Below are 19501 nucleotides of genomic sequence, written 5' to 3'. Positions count from 1 at the left end.
TATTTTGTGCCATACATGGAAATATGTATTGGTACGACAAAAAAAAAAAAAAAAAAAAAAAAAAAAGTAAAAAAAAGTAAAAAAGTTCATGGAAGTTTGGATCCTTGAATTTTGAAGAAAGGAAAATTCCTTGGAAACAACTTTAAATACAACTTGAACATACCATGAGAAAATAAATTACTAATACATTAAAATAGGAATACAGTATACTAAAATAAGAATTTGAAAAACAAAACCGGCTGTTCCTGTGCGTGATGCTGCAAATCCATTGAGTACACGCATGAGATAAAGTTACATACATGAGATAAAGTTGCAGTGGAGCTTGATTAATATAACTCGTCTTTCACACATTGGGAAAAATGTGTCCGAGTATTATGTTACCAGTGTGTAACCCACAGTCATTGCTAATTTCCCGTTAGTATGTTACGCATGGTAAATTCTGATTACTTTCACGTTGGGAACTTGTAAACGCATCACACCGATTCAACTATAAGAGAAGATCAAGAGACGCCAAAATCTCAAAGTTTGTGACATTTAAATACTCAATTTTTTAAAAATTATTTAAGTCCATTTTGTGCTCCTACATTAGTTGAGTGATTGGCAGGAAAATAACTACTCAATTTATACAACAAATTAGAGTTTGGAAAGAAAATTTCCCTTCACTTCCTAGAAAGAAAAACTATAATTGAAGTTCCAATTTGTAACAGCCTGCAGTTTTCCAAATACATTGTGCAAATGCTACCATCCCCACTAAAACCCAAAATAAAGCGGTCGGTGTCATTTTAATATTTTATTGCAATTTATTCCTTTTACAGTAAAACAGAAGGTGAAGAGTATAAAAAAAAAAAAAAAAAAAGACACGAGCAACTAACAGACGGACGACGAAGGAAGCGAGCGAGCGGACATTTCTACAAGAGCTAAAAGAAAAACAACATGAGCGTGTGTACACACGAGTTGCTTGCCAGTTGGGACGCGCTAAAAAGAGGCTACACAGCAAATCACAGCAGCCACAAATGAATACAATAACTGTGTGTGCATGTATGTGTGTGTCTACGCGCCATGCTCGTTTCCGTGCACGTCTGCTTTTTTCTCCTTTTTTTTTTTTAATGGTTGTTTGTCAAATCCACAATTGAGTGATAAAACTGAAGTCCGATTTTGACCTAGTAGCGTTACACCATGATGAGCTGAGGTACAGTCGGGGTCTATGAGTCGTTTTCGCCGTTGATGCTGTCACCGTCGTCATCCCCTTCCACGTGCTCACCTTCCTCCTCCTCTTCCTCCTCCTGCTGCTCTTGGCTCTTCAGCTGCTGGGACCATTCCAAAAAGAGACATTCAATTGTCACAGTAGCACAGAGGTCATGAAGAAACACTCACATTAATAATTAGGGATGTAACGATATGGGCAATATCGTAAAACTGCCACAATATCCTCGTCATGTTCACAATATTTAAAAGGAACACATCAGTTTAAAAAGTCAGGTTGATTTCCGTTTGTGCAGTTCGAGCACTCTCTGGTGCCTAGTTTATTAGTGCAATTTAATTTTCATTTGGGATCTTTTGGCCTTCTATGTTTAACATCTCTGCCAATGGTCAGGTGAAGGGAACGTAATATGCTTGTAAACCGAGTCAATATGTGGAGGAAGTTAATATTTGCGTGCATTAACAAGTAAGTGCCTCAATATTAAGTCTTATTAGGGATCGTAGGTTATTTATATGCATTGCTGTAATTTACAAAAGCACAAACTTGTGGGCTTTTTTTTTGTATGAGCTCTTTTTTTTTTTTTTTTAACAATATAGTGACCTTTATTAGTAACACAACAATATCGTAACATCGTATCGTGACCTTTATATCGTGATAATATCGTATTGTGATGTTTGAATATCGTTATATCCCTATTAATAATGTAAGACAGCAGCATTTAGGAGCGTTTAAAATTCATTTAGTTCGAAGTGAAACAAGAAAAAACAGATTTCGATTTCATGTTGGTATGTGGCATGTCAGCAGTAGGGCTGCAACTATTGAATATTTTTAGAATCTATTATTCGTGGGATTAAATCAATTTTTTTGGTTATTAAACTGATTTTTTGGTACTGCTTAAGAAAAAATTTAATTGAAATCAAAATCACACAAGAGGGAATGATGTACTCAGCAATGTTTTGAATACTGATAACGGTGACAGGCTAATTGCTCGATATACACTTCTGAGACTACCTCAGGTCTAACTACATGTCAACGTAGTCTGTGTTTATCATACGACTACCAGTAACATTTATTTTGTAATTGATTAAATTGACTATAGATTTTTTTTCATGACCTTATTATTCAGTTACTGGTTTGGTCTGTAACATGTCAGAAAATAGACAAAAATGTTGACGAATGTTTTCAAAAGTAAATGCAAATGTTTGCAAAGGTCTTATTTTGAGGTGAAATAGTCTGCTCATGAAGGACTACAGAAATTCACAACTGAGAGGTTGTAAATTTCTGAGAGGTTGAAAGAAAGGGATTTTGACTATTTTAAGTTAAACAGTGCAGAGCTTGCTGATGGGCTAATCAATGAACCAGGTGTGTTGGAAACATCTAGAACAAGCATGATACGGCCCTCCATGACTGGAGTTGGTAACCCCTACTCTAAACGATTCATCCATTATCAAAATAGTTGATTTGTCAGTCGTACCTCCTCCTCTTCCTCCAGCAGATCTCCCTCTTCTTCTTCGTCCTCCTCCTCTTCCTCCTCCTCCTCCTCCTCCTCCTCAGTGTCGTTCAGCTCCTGGCTGTCCCGCTTGAGGGCCTCATCCTTTTTGTTGCTAGGGTGAGGCGGGGAGGTCACTTCGCCAGGCTCGGGATTAACGGCTTTGGACTCTGCCGGAACACAAACAGGATCAATTTAGAACAATCATTAAATGGCATTTGATCAATCTTGTGGAGTTGCCTTTCTTCCTCTCGTCAATGTCACGCTGCAAAGTCTAACTGGCCTTTTCGTGGTGGGTTTTATGAATTTAAATTTAAAGTGACTCAGATTCAACTTGTAGGACACGTTGGCTTTTTAAGGACCATTAGTCTGGCCAAAATAAGCCCAAATTGGCCCATTCAAATCAAAATAGACATCTTACTTAATCTACAGCATGGCTTCTTGTTACGATGCCTACCAAATTAAATACTAAGGGATAAAGATGAGACAAAATCTCAGGAAGTTAATTTTGGAAATGTGCAAAATGAGGCTAAAATGGCAACATTTCTGTCTCTCTTCTCCACCAATAACTCTCGTACCCGACTTCTTGTTGTGGTCCTTCTCCATACGTTCCAGGCTATCCAGGAGGTCGTCCACTTTGCTCTTAATTTGAGTCAACTCGCGCTTGATGGTCTGCAGCTCGTCGAATTTCACTAAGAAGAAAAAAGGGACAACATCAGACTAGATGACAATTCATCACTACTTTAAAAATAATAATAATAATTACAGGGTTTGTAATACAGTGAACTCTGCCCATTTCAGTTCATCATTAGTATATGGAAGACTGACAACTTCTCTCATGAAATGCGCAACAGTAAAACCTTTATGGTAGTAAATAAATGTAAAGTGTTTGCGAACATCATTGCAACCTTCTGTGTTGGAAAAGTTCATTTTCTATGCAAAGTTCAGCTCACAAATTTTAAAATGAAATTCCTTTCATAGCTCATGACGGAAAATTTTCAACCTAAGTTCATTGTTCCAAAAATGAACTAGTTCAGAAGTCAAGCATTTTGGAATCTCAGGGATTTTATTTTATGCCATTCTATATAGTAATGTTTGTTAGCATATTTGGATATCGAGTACTAGGATCCTTCAATTTTGAGGAAAGGAAAATTCCTTGAAAATTAAACTGTAAATATAACTTAAAAGGACAAGGAGATAGAATAATAAAGTAGAATAATGACTGTTCCTAAGCATGTTGGCCACTTAAGGGCAGTGTGGTGCCATGGATGCATGGAATACATACTTAAAATGAGACAGAAGAAAGTTGCATTTTAGCTCTATTAAAATAATTTTTTTTCCCACATATGGCGGGGGGGGGGGGGGGGGGAGTAGGCCTGTCACGATGAGAAATTTTGCTTGCCGATAAATTGCCCCAGAATTTATTGCGATAAATGATACAGGTTTTCACATAATTTTTCAACTAATATAATGATAATGATCTAATAAATAAATCCAAAGAATTCCCACACATGAACAGTTGCATTCTGCTTTGATACCAGCTCCCTTTGTCTGCATTATTTCCAAATGATGACTGTCCCTATTACTTAGGCGCCCTCACGCTGAATCTGATGTACCAAATATGCCGCTGACGTGCCATAGTACTAGTTACCCCCGAAAAAAATTGTATCCCCTTCCGCGGGATCTTAGAACTTTTACCACATAAAAGTGCCGATTTTTTGAAAATGTTCCTTGTTCCTAACCCAAACCATAACCTTAAACTTCAAATGTGGAAGAAAACCAGAAAACCTTAACATAATTCAGTCGTTCGAGCTTTTTCTATGCATGCTGAGATTTCCTACTGCATGTGTGTTGTCATTGAACGCACAGAGAGTCCATTGCAGAATGCAAGCGTGTTCTTGCTTTTGTTTTATCTGTGATAAATCTTCTTTTTCTTGTTACAAAACCTTGTTTCTAAAACTCAAAAACACGCGTGTCTTCTTCATGCGTTTATTGAAAAACAGGCATACCCACTTCTTTCGAGGACAACTACTTTTGGCACCACCTGCCAAAAAGCTGAATTCACACGGTGTCTGCGAGTTCACAAACTCCAAAGAATGGTTAGAATGTAAAGAACCCCCTTGAGTCAATCACAATTATCAGACTTGTGAGATTACTCCCAGAGTGCGTGTCAAGATGATTCACTCCTCGATACGCTAAGCACGGTTTAGGAGTCAGTCGTGACAGGAAAGTTAACTTATTACCCCTCAAGTGTCTTTGGTAAAGCCCGTATCTCGCTGAGAGGCGCAGGATTGCGAGGGTGTGTGCACGCAACGAGTGTTGCTTTTTCGGCAGGCTTCGAAGCACAAGCAATGAATAAAAACAACACCGATAGCTGTGGTGCACTGCTAGCAATAATGCTACATGGCCATTAGCAGAGCTACTGCCGCAGCTCACAAATGAGAAAAAGAGTTGCGTGTCCTTATGAAGACCCGATGGGACACATGCAAACCAAAATGACTAAACTGCTTTTAACTCATTCAACCCCAAAAACGTATAAATGAGTTGAAATGAGTGAATAGAAAGGGGAAGAAAAGCTTTACCTTTGCGTGTGCGTGTCAGCTGAGCTAGCACGATGGCGAGCAGTGACTAACAGAGACGCAACGGAGAGGACCAGCGCGAATGTCGATGACGTATGCAAACAAACACGCACGCACATGGCTGAGAATTAGAGCTCATTTTTTTATTTTTGTGCAATTAATCGATTTGCTTATCGGGAGTAGTGTTAGTGTGTTGGTGTGAGAATATTCGTTATTTGAAGGAATAGCACTCCCAAAGTCAATACTAATTTCGCATTGGTATTTGAATGGGATCCTCCAATCACTTTTGCATTAATGGGAGCAATGTTTTATAAATGAATCAAATTGTATTTAAATATACAATGTATGTAATTCTTCGCTCAGTGTACAGTAAACCCCAAATAGGGTGTCATTACACAGTAAAGAATTCTTGGAGACGGCAGAAATACATACGCTGTGCGTCTGCAACACATGCGGCAATCATACATTACATTTTGATGACGTATGCGGCCTGTGACTGTTGGCGTCAACTGAGGTTGCCAAATAATGACTTTCACACCTAATTAAGGCTCGTTTCCAATGCATTTACCTGAGTTTTCGCCTCGGGAAAACATGGCACCCTTGAACATCAATATAAAAGTACTCACTACTTCTCGACGAGTAGGCCCTCGGGCTGCTCTTGGAGGACGAGGAGAAGCTGCTCTTGGGCCGCCGGCTGCTTCCTCCTCCTCCTCCACCTCCACCTCCACCTCCTCCGCTGCCGCCACCACCACCGCCACCGCCACCACCACCACCACCACCACTAGGGAGGCTGACCCGTGGGCGCTTAGATGGGATAATGGCGCGAGAGAGCGGCGGAGGCGGGGCGGGCACACGGGATGGGTACGAGTACATTCTGTGGCGTCAAGACAAAAGTCCCTTGTGAGGCCATTTTGTGATGAGAGGCGTTTCTGCAGGGCTTGTAACAGACTCACCTGTCATAGTAGTCTCTCTGGAAGTCGTAGTCCAGCTCAAAGGAGGAACTGCTGCATGGGAGGGAGGGAGGAGGAGGAGAGAGAGGATGAGAGATGAGGAGAAGGAGAGAGAGAGAGAGAGAGAGGAGAGAGAGAGAGAGAGAGAGAGAGAGAGAGAGAGAGAGAGAGAGAGAGAGAGAGAGAGAGAGAGAGAGGAGAGAGAGAGAGAGAGAGAGAGAGAGAGAGAGAGAGAGAGGAGAGACGAGAGAGAGGAGAGAGAGACGAGAGAGAGAGAGAGAGAGAGAGAGAGAGAGATGAGAGAGAGAGAGGAGAGAGAGAGAGAGAGAGAGAGAGAGAGAGAGAGAGAGAGAGAGAGAGAGAGAGAGAGAGAGAGAGAGAGAGAGAGAGAGAGAGAGAGAGAAAAAAACACGATTCAAGTTTGCCTTAGAACGCTGGGTAAAATTCTGAATTGTGTGAGCTGGAGTCCACAGTACAAAACTCGCTGCACGGACCTGTACATGTCGCCAGCAGAACGTTTGGAGGTTTTGGAACGGTGCGGTTTGGGTTCTCCGGCAAGGTTGATGTCTAAGGGAAAGAAAACTAAAAGATTAGAAAATAAAAAATAAAAAGCCCCCCCACTGCTTTCTTTTTTTGCACATCATAGAATGAAGGGAATACAATATAGAAATCACACAACATACCATCACAACAGACGCAAGTATTGAATATTGTTGCCAAAAAACATACCTTGATATTAATCAATACAAAACCTAGGAAGCTTTCCCATCACGCTTTGTTGCTGTTAGTAGGAACACGTGTGATTGTGTTTTGCCTGTTTTATATATTTTGCATTTGTGGATTAAAGTTTTGCTAATTCTGATATTAAATTATTGTAACTCGGTGACACCCTTAAAACAAAAGCAGGCAGTCAGTGCCATACATAATAGCCTTTAAGGGCGATTGGAGTTACAGTTGATTGACAATCAGAGAGTCAACAGAAGATGACGTGGATACTCAATTTACAGGTTGATTATGTGTGGGCTGCTGCCTGTGCGATTTTGAAACAATGCGTGTGCTCCTGCTTGCAAATTCACAGCTCACCGGGAATTGTCCCGCACTTCCAGATGGCCCAGTCCGGGCCTGGCTGCAGCCCTAAAACTATTCAGTAAGAGGAAAGAACGCAGCTGCAGCTGTTATTGTACGGCAGCCTGTAACAAAAGTGACTCTGTATATGCTTCCATTTGGACTTTCAAGCTAGATCATAAATTTTCTTGCAGTCTGCTTAATAAAAGGAGAAGATTTTGACCACTGGAGAATTTATATTCGACATTTATTTTATAATCACAAATTTTGCAAAAATCTCATTTGGTCCCTTTCTCGTAGACTCAACACTCGTGAGACATCTCGTCTCGTGGTCTCTGTCCCTCGTCCTATGCATAATTATTACCCTTAGTGTCAGGGTTTAAGTAGGGGTAAGGGGTAGTTTAGGGTTGGACGTTTGGGTGTGTACAATGGACCACAGTCTACTCTATACCAAGAGAAAAAAATATTTACACGTTTTTAAATAGCCGTGTTGGTAGGAGGAAGAGGGTCTTCCTTACCGAGCACTTGGCCGACAATCATCCGGCCGTCCTCCCCGGCGACAGCAGCGCGGGCGTTGCGCTCGTTGGCGTACTGCACGAAGGCGAAGCCCTTGTGCACGGAGCAGCCCACGATCTTGCCGTACTTGGAGAAGATGGCCTCCACGTCGGTCTTGTTCACCAGCAGGGTGTTGAGGTTGCCGATGAACACCCGCGAGTTGAGTGAGCGCGGATCTGTCTTGTTTGTGATGTTGCTGGCGGCCATCAGGCTGGCGGTGGTGGGCGAACGGCTGGCGGGGAAAAAAAATAATACAAGACAAAACAACACTGTAGTTTAGCCACCGAGTGACACGTGAGAAGGGCAAATGTCTTCCATATCGCCAAACGAAGAGCTGGAAAATTCTGTTCCTCCATCAAGGAAGTTTTGTTATTGTTTATTTGATGCGGTTAAATCTACCACACCGATGACTGGGGAAACTTCCACACGACTCTTTTGATTAGATTCCCTTTTGTCAACTATGCATTTTTTGGACATTATCCTCAAAAAGCACAGTGATTAATGTTATGCCGTTCCAAAATTGCTGTACAAATGCCATGCCTTGGTAGAGGTTTGGAGTTCTACTTTTGAGGCAAAGTGTTATTTTCTTTGCATTTTTGGCATTTTCCTTAAGAGTCGTGGTGAATAATGTGTGAATATTAAGGTCGTGGTGTTCCAAATTAGGATTGCCATGCCTTCGTGGAAGTCTACACCCTGTAAGTTTTTTTTTTTAAATAATAATAATAATAATAATAATATAGTACAAAAGGCGACAACCTGCAAACAAGGGTTAAACACTGGGTAACAAAATTGTAATATTAGACATTCAGATAAATTAAAAGAAAATGTCATAAACATCAAAAAACACTGAAACACATTGTCAAAGCAGAGAACGAGAAGATTAAAATTAAACACATTACTTGGTCAATTGAGATTATTTAATCAACATTCCCTCATGGTTTTTTTTTTTTCTTCGTTAAAACCGCCAAGTTGAAACCGGAGGTTTGAAATAATATTTTCCTCAAATGGTGGCCTCTGCTTGACTCAACACCTTGCCCCAAAAATGGGGCTGCCTATTCAATGACCTTTAACTTACGATGAATGGTCTCTCCAAAAATGCCAGTAATGTTTTTACCACAACACAATAAACCGCACACGTTTGAAATTGAAATTATGGTTTTTTTTGTTTTTCTTTTGCTACATTATACAGCAGACCCAGGGCTGGACTGGCACAAAAAAAATAAAATAAAACAGCCCTGCCATTTTGGCTTATGTCCACCAGCCCAGCTTGGCCTGACTCCTGACCATACATATCTAACATTGTTCTTCCACTGATATTTTGACTGATGATGTTTCAGTTAGCTGTCTATATTCAAAATGGAATAATAGAATAGTCCCTCAATTGTGGGCCAGTCTCTTGGGGTAACATGGAGGAAAATAAGTAAAAAACACTGTATCAGCTCCAAAAGACGCCAGCCCAAGGGTCACCTGCCCTGTATGCCAGATGGCCAAGCCAGCCCCGAGTGGACCCTCATTACTTGTGAAAATTTGTAAATAATTGACTCTTGGTTATAATTGTGATTTACCAAAAAAAAAAAAAAAAAAAAAAAAAAGTCAGATTTGAAATAAAGTGGGGGCAACATGGATCAGTATCCCCCCCAAATGGAAAATTCAACAAAAGGTGAATTTGTAAATGTCTAACTGCATGTGTGGGTCAACTGTTACATATATGCACCGGTATATTTGTTGCTGTCTAACAACACATGCAGCTCCAATATTTTATTAATTTGAATTAAAAAAAATAATAATTTGAATGTAAAAGCATCGACCACAATATTTAGAGGTGCAGCTTGTTTTGGGGAAATAATATTTTATTCAAATAAGCCCCAAAACGTAGATATTTAATTTTACTGTATATAAAAATAAAGGCCATGAACCAAACCACAGTTCTCACGAGCCACCTTCTAACCTTTAGTTGTAAACACCCTCGGCCTTAATACAAGGTAATATGTCTATTAGAGGTCTGAGGTCACTTTTGCATGAAAAACAATCATCTTGAGTTTCCTCAGTAAAATGAAGAGCAAGAGGACATAATGTGCTTGTTATTACTATGTCATTACTACTTTATTACTGTGTAATGACCATTTTGTGGCAATGGAACGCAAGACCTCGCCAGATTTTCAGCATTTAGTATCCCCCAAAGAGCAAACATAAAACAGCAGCGGAATCAACAGTGGGGGGGGGGGGGGTGGAATGTTGGTTGAGGGTTGTTTGGATTGGTCATGACTCACTCCATAGCGTCTGTGTGCAGGGCAGTCGTCTGTTCTGTCTGACACTGTGGGCTGGGGCTCACTTTGGCCTGAGGTCTCGAACCTTCACCTTTTCGCCCCTCTTTTCTCTCTCGCCTGAGATTTTTAACTGAGGCGACAGAAAACAACAACCACACACACCTCAGTCACGCTAAGCAGGGGTTACGGCGCAGCAAGTCATCTTACCTGTGTGCAGTGTAGGTAGGAGGAGAAGTGTTGGTGGTGAGGTGTTGAGTGGCTAGTAACAAACAAACACACAAGCGGCCGATAACGAGCCACCTTGGAGGGCTAGCTAGTATTTACAGTAATAGGACATGGAAGCACACCAATTTCTAGAACATTTTAGATATGTGAGGACTGACTTCAACTACGAGTCCCGATTTTTGAGGGACAAAAATCAGTAATTTTTAAGAGGGATGGCACACGGGCCTATTTTCTTTGGTCTGCACTCGACAATGTCATTTGTGTTTCCAATTTTTTATTTTTATTTTACCCCATTTCAGCAGAGCTTTGTGTTCAACTGAAGAGCATTTTAACTGTAAAATGTTCATTTTGCCAAAAATAAAACAAGAAGCTCACATTCCCATTTTTCTTTATGGTTAAAGAGATCTTGCTGCACCACATTAGGATTGCCTGACATTGTGGGAGGTATGAGCTTGACATGTTATTTCTGCGGCAAAATTATACTTTATTAGTGATGGGAAAATGAACCTTCACGAAGCACTTGCGATATATTTTTTTAAGTCATCTATATGGAACTTTTGGTATAAAGATGCAGCGGAAATGTAATCAATTGCCATTGAAATCAAGAGCACCGTCTAGAGGAGTTAAAAAAATATATATATCAAGTGAATCATGAAGCTTCATTTGTCCATCACTACTTTCAGGTAATTAAAATAAACATTATCCCAATTCATCCTTTTCTATTATGTTTAGGCTTATTTTGTGTATGCATACACGCAACTAAGTTTCCCCTTACACTTTACATAATTTTGCAATTTCTTAAAATGGTTTTCTTTGTTCTAAATTAGGATTACCCAGTCTTGGTGCTGGTCTCATCTTTACCGTTTGCTGAAATGGTTGGTCAATTGTAATGCATGGACAAGAGTATTAGTTCATGAGTTTTTTGTTTTTTTTTATATGCTGCACTTACATTGTATTAACAACGAATGAATCAATACTGCTTTGGATACTGTTTTCCCAAAAAAAAAAAAAAAAAAAAAAAGTGTGTGAGATAGTTAAGTCTTATTATCAAACAAACATCTAAACATTTTTATTGTACTGATGAGAACATGAGTCAACATTTAATATAGTTTACCACTTCAAGCTGTTGGTTTCTCTCAAGGCCTGTTCATATTCGGGCGTTCACACTTCAAAAATTGAGTATAAAGAGTATTTGTCTTCTTCCGGTCTATGCTCGTAAATGCACAGCCATCAACCTACCACAATAGGTTGTGTGCTAAAATACTAGTTGCTTAAATTAAGTTGCACATAGGCTGTTAAAGCCTTTTCAAGAAAAAAAAAAATAAATAAAATAAAAAAAAATTAAAAAAGCTGATTATAGAAAAAAGGAAACCAATACGTTGTTCCTTACTAGGGGTGTTAAAAAAAATCGATTCGGCAATATATCGTGATACTACAGCACGCAATTCTCGAATCGATTCAATAGGCAGCCGAATCGATTTTTTTTAACATCCATCTTTGATGGAAAAATATTAAACAAAACGTCTAACTTTCACACCTTAAGCATGGAAGAATGTTATATTAATGGAACATTAAGCCTTAATATTTTATTTCAATGTAGTTCTAACATGAAAAAGGTTACAACCTGTTTGTTAAATACAGTGGCTCACAGTTATAAAACTGAAGTTTCAGATCAATAAATAATACAATTTCATACAAATCTTACAGTGTACATGTACAAGTTTACGGAATGGTATTTTCTAAATTTGAGTTAAAAAAAAAAAATCGTCTTGTAAATTCATATCGGGATTAATCGGTATCGAATCGAATCGTGACCTATGAATCATGATACGGATCGAATCGTCAGGTAAGAGGCAATTCACACCCCTATTCCTTACTAATTGATTTTTTAACTATAGTTTAGTAAATATTAGGGGTGTGAATTGCCTCGTACCTGACGATTCGATCCATATCACGATTCATAGGTCACGATTCGATACCGATTAATCCCGATGTGAATTTACAAGTCGATTGTTACGATTTTTTTTACTCAATTTAGAAAATACCATTCAGTAAACTTGTACATGTACACTGTAAAGATTTGTATGAAAATGTATTATTTATTGATCTGAAACTTCAGTGGTATAACTGTGAGCCACTGTATTTAACAAACAGGTTGTAACCTTTCTCATGTTAGAAAAGCATTGAAATAAAATATTAAGGCTTAATGTTCTATTAATATAACATTCTTCCATGCTTAAGATGTGAAAGTTAGATGTTTTGTTGAATATTTTTTCATCAAAAATGGATGTTAAAAAAATCGATTCGGCTGCCTATTGAATCGATTCGAGAATTTCGTGCTGTAGTATCACGATATATTGTCGAATTGATTTTTTTTAACACCCCTAGTAAATATATTAAATTCATCCTTAAAGAAATAGTTGTTTTGATTGAGCCTTGTAATTTATTCTCAGTTTGATATTCAGACTCATTATGCAGAACTTTGTCGTTTTGTAATTTCAAAATTATAACAAATGCATGTCTTTTGCTGATGCACGGTTTAAAAAACAAAACAAAACAAAAAACACATTTCAAGCAAAAAGGTTTTACCAAAAAGCTAGAATTTGAATACGTGAACTTGACTTAATGTGTTAAGTTTATAAGTAGACTTTTGTAGCCACAAAGCAATATTAATGTGCTGCCCATGCACATATAACTGTTGCTTCATTTGATTAAACATATATTGGTGTAGGATTTTTTTTTTTTTTTTAACCTTTCACCACTCAGTTCTAAGATAAACTCCTCAAGTATGTTTTGCTTTATCTTGTGAAGACTGGTGACTCAAACAGAAGAGGAAAAGCAACTGACTGTAAAACACACCAAAGTACCTGGCAGCTCAGTATAAGACGACCAACACCACTAATTGAACATCAATTTGGTATCACATCTGTCTTCAAGTAATAAGAGTCTTCAAAGTCTGACTAGTTCTACTTCAGTTTGTTTTATTACACAACACTTAACTTTAATGTTTAATCACATACAAATATTGAGATGTGACTTGACATTTTTTGGCATCAGTTTGGCAGTGCGGAATAATGTTACTTTTCACATGAAACTGTTTTGATGGTTAAAGGCAAGCAGTGTCGGCCGCGATCTACTGTAGCTGCAAAGGGTGGACACCTTTTGGAAAAATACATTTGATCAAAAGCAATCTCATATAATAGGCCACTGTTGCACTAAATGCTCTTGCTGGCACCAAGCACCCAATAAAAAGTTGCATCTGTGTCAACGAGGAAGCAAACTGAAGCTGCCTGACAAGTATTTCAAGATGTATCTCCTCCATGTGCGTCAATGGCCGTTTCCACAGGAATGTTTTAATGAAGGCGCCATTATAAAAGCATGACAGGCAGTGCAACCCATGAATCAGGTTACTACGACTACAATTACTGCTGTCAAGTTTGATGATAGGTTGGCCCTGAGCGGAAGACTGTGATTGGACAGAAGTGGGGAAGCATGTGAGATATGCTTGGCATTAAGTGCCTCGAATTACACGCATAGGTTTTCGTACATAATGCAGGACGTAAGTCGTTTATTTGTAGCCGACAGGAATTAGATGGTTTAGTAATATGTATGAAGTCGTTGAGGGTTAAAAAGCCAATTTTGTGGAGTCTTGCATGAAAACGCTTCAATTACCAATTCTAATGAGCAAAAAGAAATGTTAAATGTCACTCTTTCCCCAAGTACCTTTTTGTGAAGACTTGAAATGCATGAAAATCCATTTTTGGTTGGTGTCGTTTGTTGATTTTTAATTTTCAAAACTGACTGGTGTGCGTCACAGTAGATTCACTAAGGTCTTGATCACATGAAAAAAAGCATTTTTGTAGCTTCCACATTTTTTTCTAATTTGCAAGAGTACTGTAATTTAAATGTCAATTTTCACGACCATCCACATAACAGTGCCCAAGGGCTGTGGTACCGACTTTCAAGTCTCACCTGTTTTTTGGGTTTGGTCGGGTGATGTTTGTTGTGGTCTTACGTGTGTGGAAAAATCACTTTCTTTGGTGCCAATTACAATTTTTAATATGCAAAAAAGAATGGTAAGATATGTCACTGTTGTCCTTTCCAGTCATTTTTTTTTGGGGGGGGGGGGGGGGGGACTTTCATATGTGAAAATTAATTTTGGCTGCTGCTATATACGATCTCTAATGTGCAACAATCAAATATGTCACTGCCATCTTTTAAGTTAATTTTGCGGGGTCTTGCATACATGAACATTCATTTTGGGCTTTGGCAATTTAACAATTCTGTGGGCTCTTGTGTGCATGAATATCAATTCATTGTCGCAGCTGCTTACATTTCCTAATGTGCTAAAATTGTCAGTTAAATATATCTGTGTTGCCTTTATAAGCAAGTCTTGGGATCTTGCAGGCATGACATTAAAATTTTGTTGGTGCAGATTTAAAATGTTGAATATGTTTCTGTCGTGCTTTTAAGGTGACAGTGTGGCCTCGGACACATGAAGATTCGTTTTAATGGGGGATGCTCACAATTTCTAATGTGCGCACACAGTACAGAGGGTTGTTTTATTAAAATATACCTTGGGGAGCATGTCTCATTTTTGACTGCTTACATTTTCATCTTTCACCATAAATGTGATTTTCATTTTCAACTCCCTACTGCTGTTTATTGAGACCACTGAAGAGGAAAGTAAAGAGAGAAGTGACATTTTTCTTGCAAATATAAACCACCATCATACTTTTTTTTCAGTTAAACAGACTTTTAATTAATTAAAAATGTGAAAGTAACAAAACTGAAGCCACTTGTAGTCCAGATAAAATTGAGGAAAAAAAAAAAAAAAAAAGTCCCTTGTCCTCAAAATGGCCCTCGTCCTCAAAATGGCCCCAGTCATCCTCATCATCAGCATGGTAGCAGGGGGGAAAAAAAAAAAAAAAACTCTCCAAAAAGAAAAATTAAAAAAACAACAACAACAAAAAAAAACGACTGTTCAGTCTGAGCCTGAAAAGCAAAACAATATTTTGGGTATGTGTTAAAAAAAAAAAAAAAAAAAGACCTAAACCACCCCAGCAAACGCGCCCCAATAGCGCCACCACCTGGCTTCAAAGTGCATCACACGCTCCCCTTGCGCTTAGCCTTAGCTAGGCTAGCGTGGCTAACATTAGCCAGGGAGCTAAAAATGCGCAGCAAACATCTCAATATCCACCAAAAAAAAGATAGCAAACCTGGCAAAATTCTGCGTCCTGTGGTCGATAATCAGGAAGGGGAGGTAAAACTACCAAACCAGACGAGCTAACTTGGGCTAATCTTAGCCGTGTGTGTGAGTGGAGGGGGGAGGGGAGATCGTCGTCGTCTAAAAAGCTTGCCAAAAACACATCAGTCCAGTCAAATGGTAGGTTTCCTCAACAATCGTCACAAAAATATACCTAGGCCAACTTGCAAAACTGGAAGAAACTGTAGCTAGGATGCCTCCAAAATTGTTTTTGTCGTTCAAACCACAACCATTTTTTTAAAGGGAGCAGCAGGATGAGGGCGACTAGCGTCTAGCTCGGCAAAATCGAAAAAGCATCGCTGAAAAAAAAATCCAAAAAGAAAAGAAAAAGGAAGGAAAAATGAAAAATAGCTGGGAACAAAATACTCACCGCAACCCTTTACGAGCACAAAATGCCTTGCTTTTCGGTAAAATCGCTCAAATTTTGTGATATTTAGGTCGTCCTTTAAGCGAGCGCAGGCTTCTTTTTAGTGAAGCCTCTGCGAGCAGTAGCGAGCTAGCTTGCGCCTCCTTCTTCAGCCAACGTCACGGGCGAATGGCGCATTAGGGAGACGTTACTTTTATTGCACGGCGCAGCGCGAGCGAACGGGCGGTTGGCGGGCGGGAACATTTCTGCGCTCGGTGAGATAGGGCTCACGCCCGCATGGCGGTTTGCCGGTGTGCCTCGGTATGTACAACCGCTCTCACTTGTTATCGAATCAGCAGATATTTTCTTTTTACAGGAGCTACGTTCTAAATACATCACATTAACACTCAAAGTGGACATAGAACGTTTGGTTAAGTAATGTGCGAATCATATATCAGCGCCAAATATCTTATCATCAGTTAGGCTCAGCATTTCGTAGAAACTGGTGTAGTTGTGAAGTCTGCCAACAGAGGGTACTGCTGGAATATGTCAATGGATTAAAACGTATTCAAAACACGAAGCTAATATGTATGTATTCAATGAATTAATACTGTACATGGAAACAAAATTAACGACATTATTTTACAACAAGAAGTGATTAAATGGCTAACACTTTAACTTAATAGCACCACACTACCAAATTTCACAGACATCTACAAATAATAAAAATAAATAGCATAAGTACAATGTAACACAACTGTTTAGTGCAATTTGTGCTGTTTTCAAACTATGTACAATATATTTGTGTACGATACATACATATATATATATATATATACATACATAAGTAATAAAAAATAAATAAATAGTGCCCTGCGATTGGCTGGCAACCAGTCCAGGGTGTACCCTGCCTACTGCCCAAAGCCAGCTGAGATAGGCTCCAGCACCCCTCTGCGACCCTTGTGAGGAATAAGCGGTCAAGAAAATGGATGGATGGATTGATAAATAAATAAATAAATATATAAAAACTGAAGTGGGCATTCCCTCAATATTGACGGAAGGTCCGTCAATGACAGACGTGTAGCGAGTAGTGACTGGAGTCGGAGGCGGAGTGTTGAAGTCCGGAGCCAAAGACTGGCGTTTTATTGACATCAGCTTCTCAGTGTTTAACAGCAACCACTCACTCTCCTCGAGGTTCACAGGATAACTAACATTTATTCCTTTCATCCTTTCATCCTTTCATCCTTTCATCCTTTCATCCTTTCATCCTAACCAACTCCTCCCACCCGGAACTCCCCCTTCGTCCCAACGTTCCGTGGGTGAATTATGTTCCCATCACTAAAGACGCCTATTTTGTTGACAATTGACAGGAAACTTCGAAAAAATTGACGAGCTTGACGGAAGGGGGTTTTCATCCGTCAATCTAATTGTCAATCCGTCAATAAATTCGGCAATCTGTCAGCAACGGACGCTCATTTTGTTGAGCAATCGACAAATGATGGATTGATGGTTTGTCTTGAAATATTGACGATGATGGAAGGGTGTCCCGAATGTTGATGATTGCCGAATGACGGATGCTTAAATTTTATTGACCCACCTCTGTATAAATATACAAATTTAGATAATGAACAAGATGATTCACAAATAACACAAATAATGTGCAAAAAAACTTCAGTATGCCTTTACAATGTATTTATTTACATTAAACCAGCACACAATTCTTATTTTTGCATAAATTAATGTGGTTATGTGAAAAGGATGAAATGATTTACAGTGTTCCCTCGTTTTCCGCTGGGGTTAGGTTCCAAAAAATACCCGCAATAAATGAAATCCGCGAAGTAGTTAGCTTTATGTTTTACAATTCTTATAAATGTTTTAAGGCTCTAAAATCCCCTACCACACAATTTAGACACTTTTCTCATTGAGGCATTTACATGTTCTCACATTTCTCTCTTGTTCAAACATTGATAATGTTCAAAACTTCATAAATTTTATAAAATGGGTATATTACTGCAAAAAATATGCAAAATTGCACTTAAAAAAAAATCCGCGATACAGCGAGACCGCGAAAAGTGAACCACGTTATAGCGAGGGAAGACTGTATGTAAATTTATTTGCAGGTATCTGGACTGGACTGACTGCTTTATTTTAAAGCCCGCCAGCTTGTGCACAGAGTAGCATGGATGTTGGTGGAGTAAACAAATTACAAGCAAGCTAAGAAGCTAACGCTATTTTCATGTTTATTTTTATAGACAATGATGATTGACTGATATACCCTGGGCCTGTTTTTACCTTCCTCTTCCTTTTGCCGCTTTCTTAATGCAGCACCTGAGGGCTTGGACCTATTCATTGTAAAACATTTTTGATTGTGCCATCCATCTATTAATAACGCTAACACTCTGAGATGATGCGCGACCCCTCTCCCTACCTTTCACTGTAAACAGCAGCAGGGTCAGGGACGCCAGGTGTCATAGTCATTTATTTGCACTAGAAGTTATATAAAAAAACAAACAACAACACCACGTTCTGGCAAGTGACCCCACGTTCTGCCCAAGTCCTGTCCCATCATGGTCACTAGTCCGCTCTCATTTCATCCTCTCGTGTCCTATTTGCCAACAATAAAGTCCTCACGTTCCTCACCTTGTCTTGTCTCTGCACCTGGGTCCGCCCACCACAGCCATGCACCCCCCCCCCCTCCCCATCCTTGACAAAAGCCAATTTTTCATGGTACGAATGAAGTGATTATAACAGGTTCCTCTGTAATTTGTTTGTCATAATGAATATATTGTCCTAAATTTAAATTTTAAACGTGATTTCAGTGTAACTGACAACCAAATGTCAATTTTTCTTTTTATTTTTTTTTATCAATGGCTTTCAATTGTGCATGTTCAAAATTTAGAACTTTAATTTACAACACAAAATCCACAGTAGCTCATTTGCTCATTATGGGCCCTGTTTTATCAAGCGTTAAATCGATAATAATTTTATTTTAAGTCCATTCACTTTGTACAGGCTTATAATTAAAATCAATTATATATTTCTTTACAATTATAACTCTTGATAAAAGGTCGAAGGCTGCAGTTCCACCTACTTCAAATCATGTTATTTTACTTTACTTTTGCACAACAATGAAGTATTATTTGTTTTCCAGTCCTCTCATTTGACTTTCATTTCCAGTGGGTCTCCAGTAAACTGATGCATCATAATACCGCTGCCAGGTCGACGGTCGTTGTGAGCAACGCCATGCTGAACAAGGCATGATTGGATCATGAAAGTGGAAACACCCATTACAAAACACTATGAAATCCCAGCAGCAGGGTAACAACATGGCGTCCATATGCCATGAGACCAATCACAGCGTAGTAGCTCTGAAATCAAGTTGGCCAAACTCTACCTTCGGCTCTGACTATGGTTGTGTTATACTGCCCCCAGGTGACCAAGGCGGGCAGACCAGAAGGCAAAGCACCATCATGGTCATTGAATTGAAACAAAAATGTGGCAAAACCTCTTTATTTTATATTCTGTCTATGTCATTGTTGTATTTTTTTTTAAATAAAA

The 19501-nt window shown here is 39.0% G+C and overlaps 1 protein-coding gene across 5 annotated transcripts; it reads right to left on the bottom strand.

Annotated features, from left to right (window-relative positions):
• Positions 1 to 775: 775 nt before the first annotated feature.
• LOC144021249 (heterogeneous nuclear ribonucleoprotein C-like) lies at positions 776 to 16139 on the bottom strand. 5 transcript variants are annotated; one of them, XM_077525386.1, is made up of 9 exons: positions 15968 to 16139; positions 10110 to 10236; positions 7803 to 8071; positions 6714 to 6786; positions 6223 to 6270; positions 5896 to 6143; positions 3269 to 3382; positions 2676 to 2860; positions 776 to 1307 (listed from the first exon to the last, which is right to left on the bottom strand). In XM_077525386.1, exons 2-9 carry the CDS (start codon positions 10112 to 10114, stop codon positions 1203 to 1205), a joined length of 1047 nt encoding a protein of 348 aa, XP_077381512.1. In that variant the 5' UTR covers positions 10115 to 10236; positions 15968 to 16139; the 3' UTR covers positions 776 to 1202. The 5 variants fall into 5 exon arrangements, with proteins under 5 accessions (XP_077381512.1, XP_077381518.1, XP_077381501.1 ...); XM_077525392.1 differs by having other exon boundaries at positions 776 to 1304; XM_077525375.1 differs by having other exon boundaries at positions 6223 to 6273; positions 15968 to 16138.
• Between the last annotated feature and the right edge of the window lie 3362 nt (positions 16140 to 19501).

This window comes from Festucalex cinctus, chromosome 1, assembly GCF_051991245.1.
Source record: "Festucalex cinctus isolate MCC-2025b chromosome 1, RoL_Fcin_1.0, whole genome shotgun sequence".
NCBI classification, from domain to species: Eukaryota; Metazoa; Chordata; class Actinopteri; order Syngnathiformes; family Syngnathidae; genus Festucalex; species Festucalex cinctus.
Note: the sequence above shows the minus strand (reverse complement) of the source record. Positions and strands in the feature narration are given on the sequence as shown.

What these genes read in the sequence shown, in the direction of transcription:
- LOC144021249 (XM_077525375.1), bottom strand. An exon ending in TCTGCTGGCGACATGTACAG is followed by an intron (nt 6,274 to 6,713) that starts GTCCGTGCAGCG and finishes CCTCCCATGCAG; the next exon opens with CAGTTCCTCCTTTGAGCTGG. An exon ending in CAGAGAGACTACTATGACAG is followed by an intron (nt 6,144 to 6,222) that starts GTGAGTCTGTTA and finishes TTGACGCCACAG; the next exon opens with AATGTACTCGTACCCATCCC.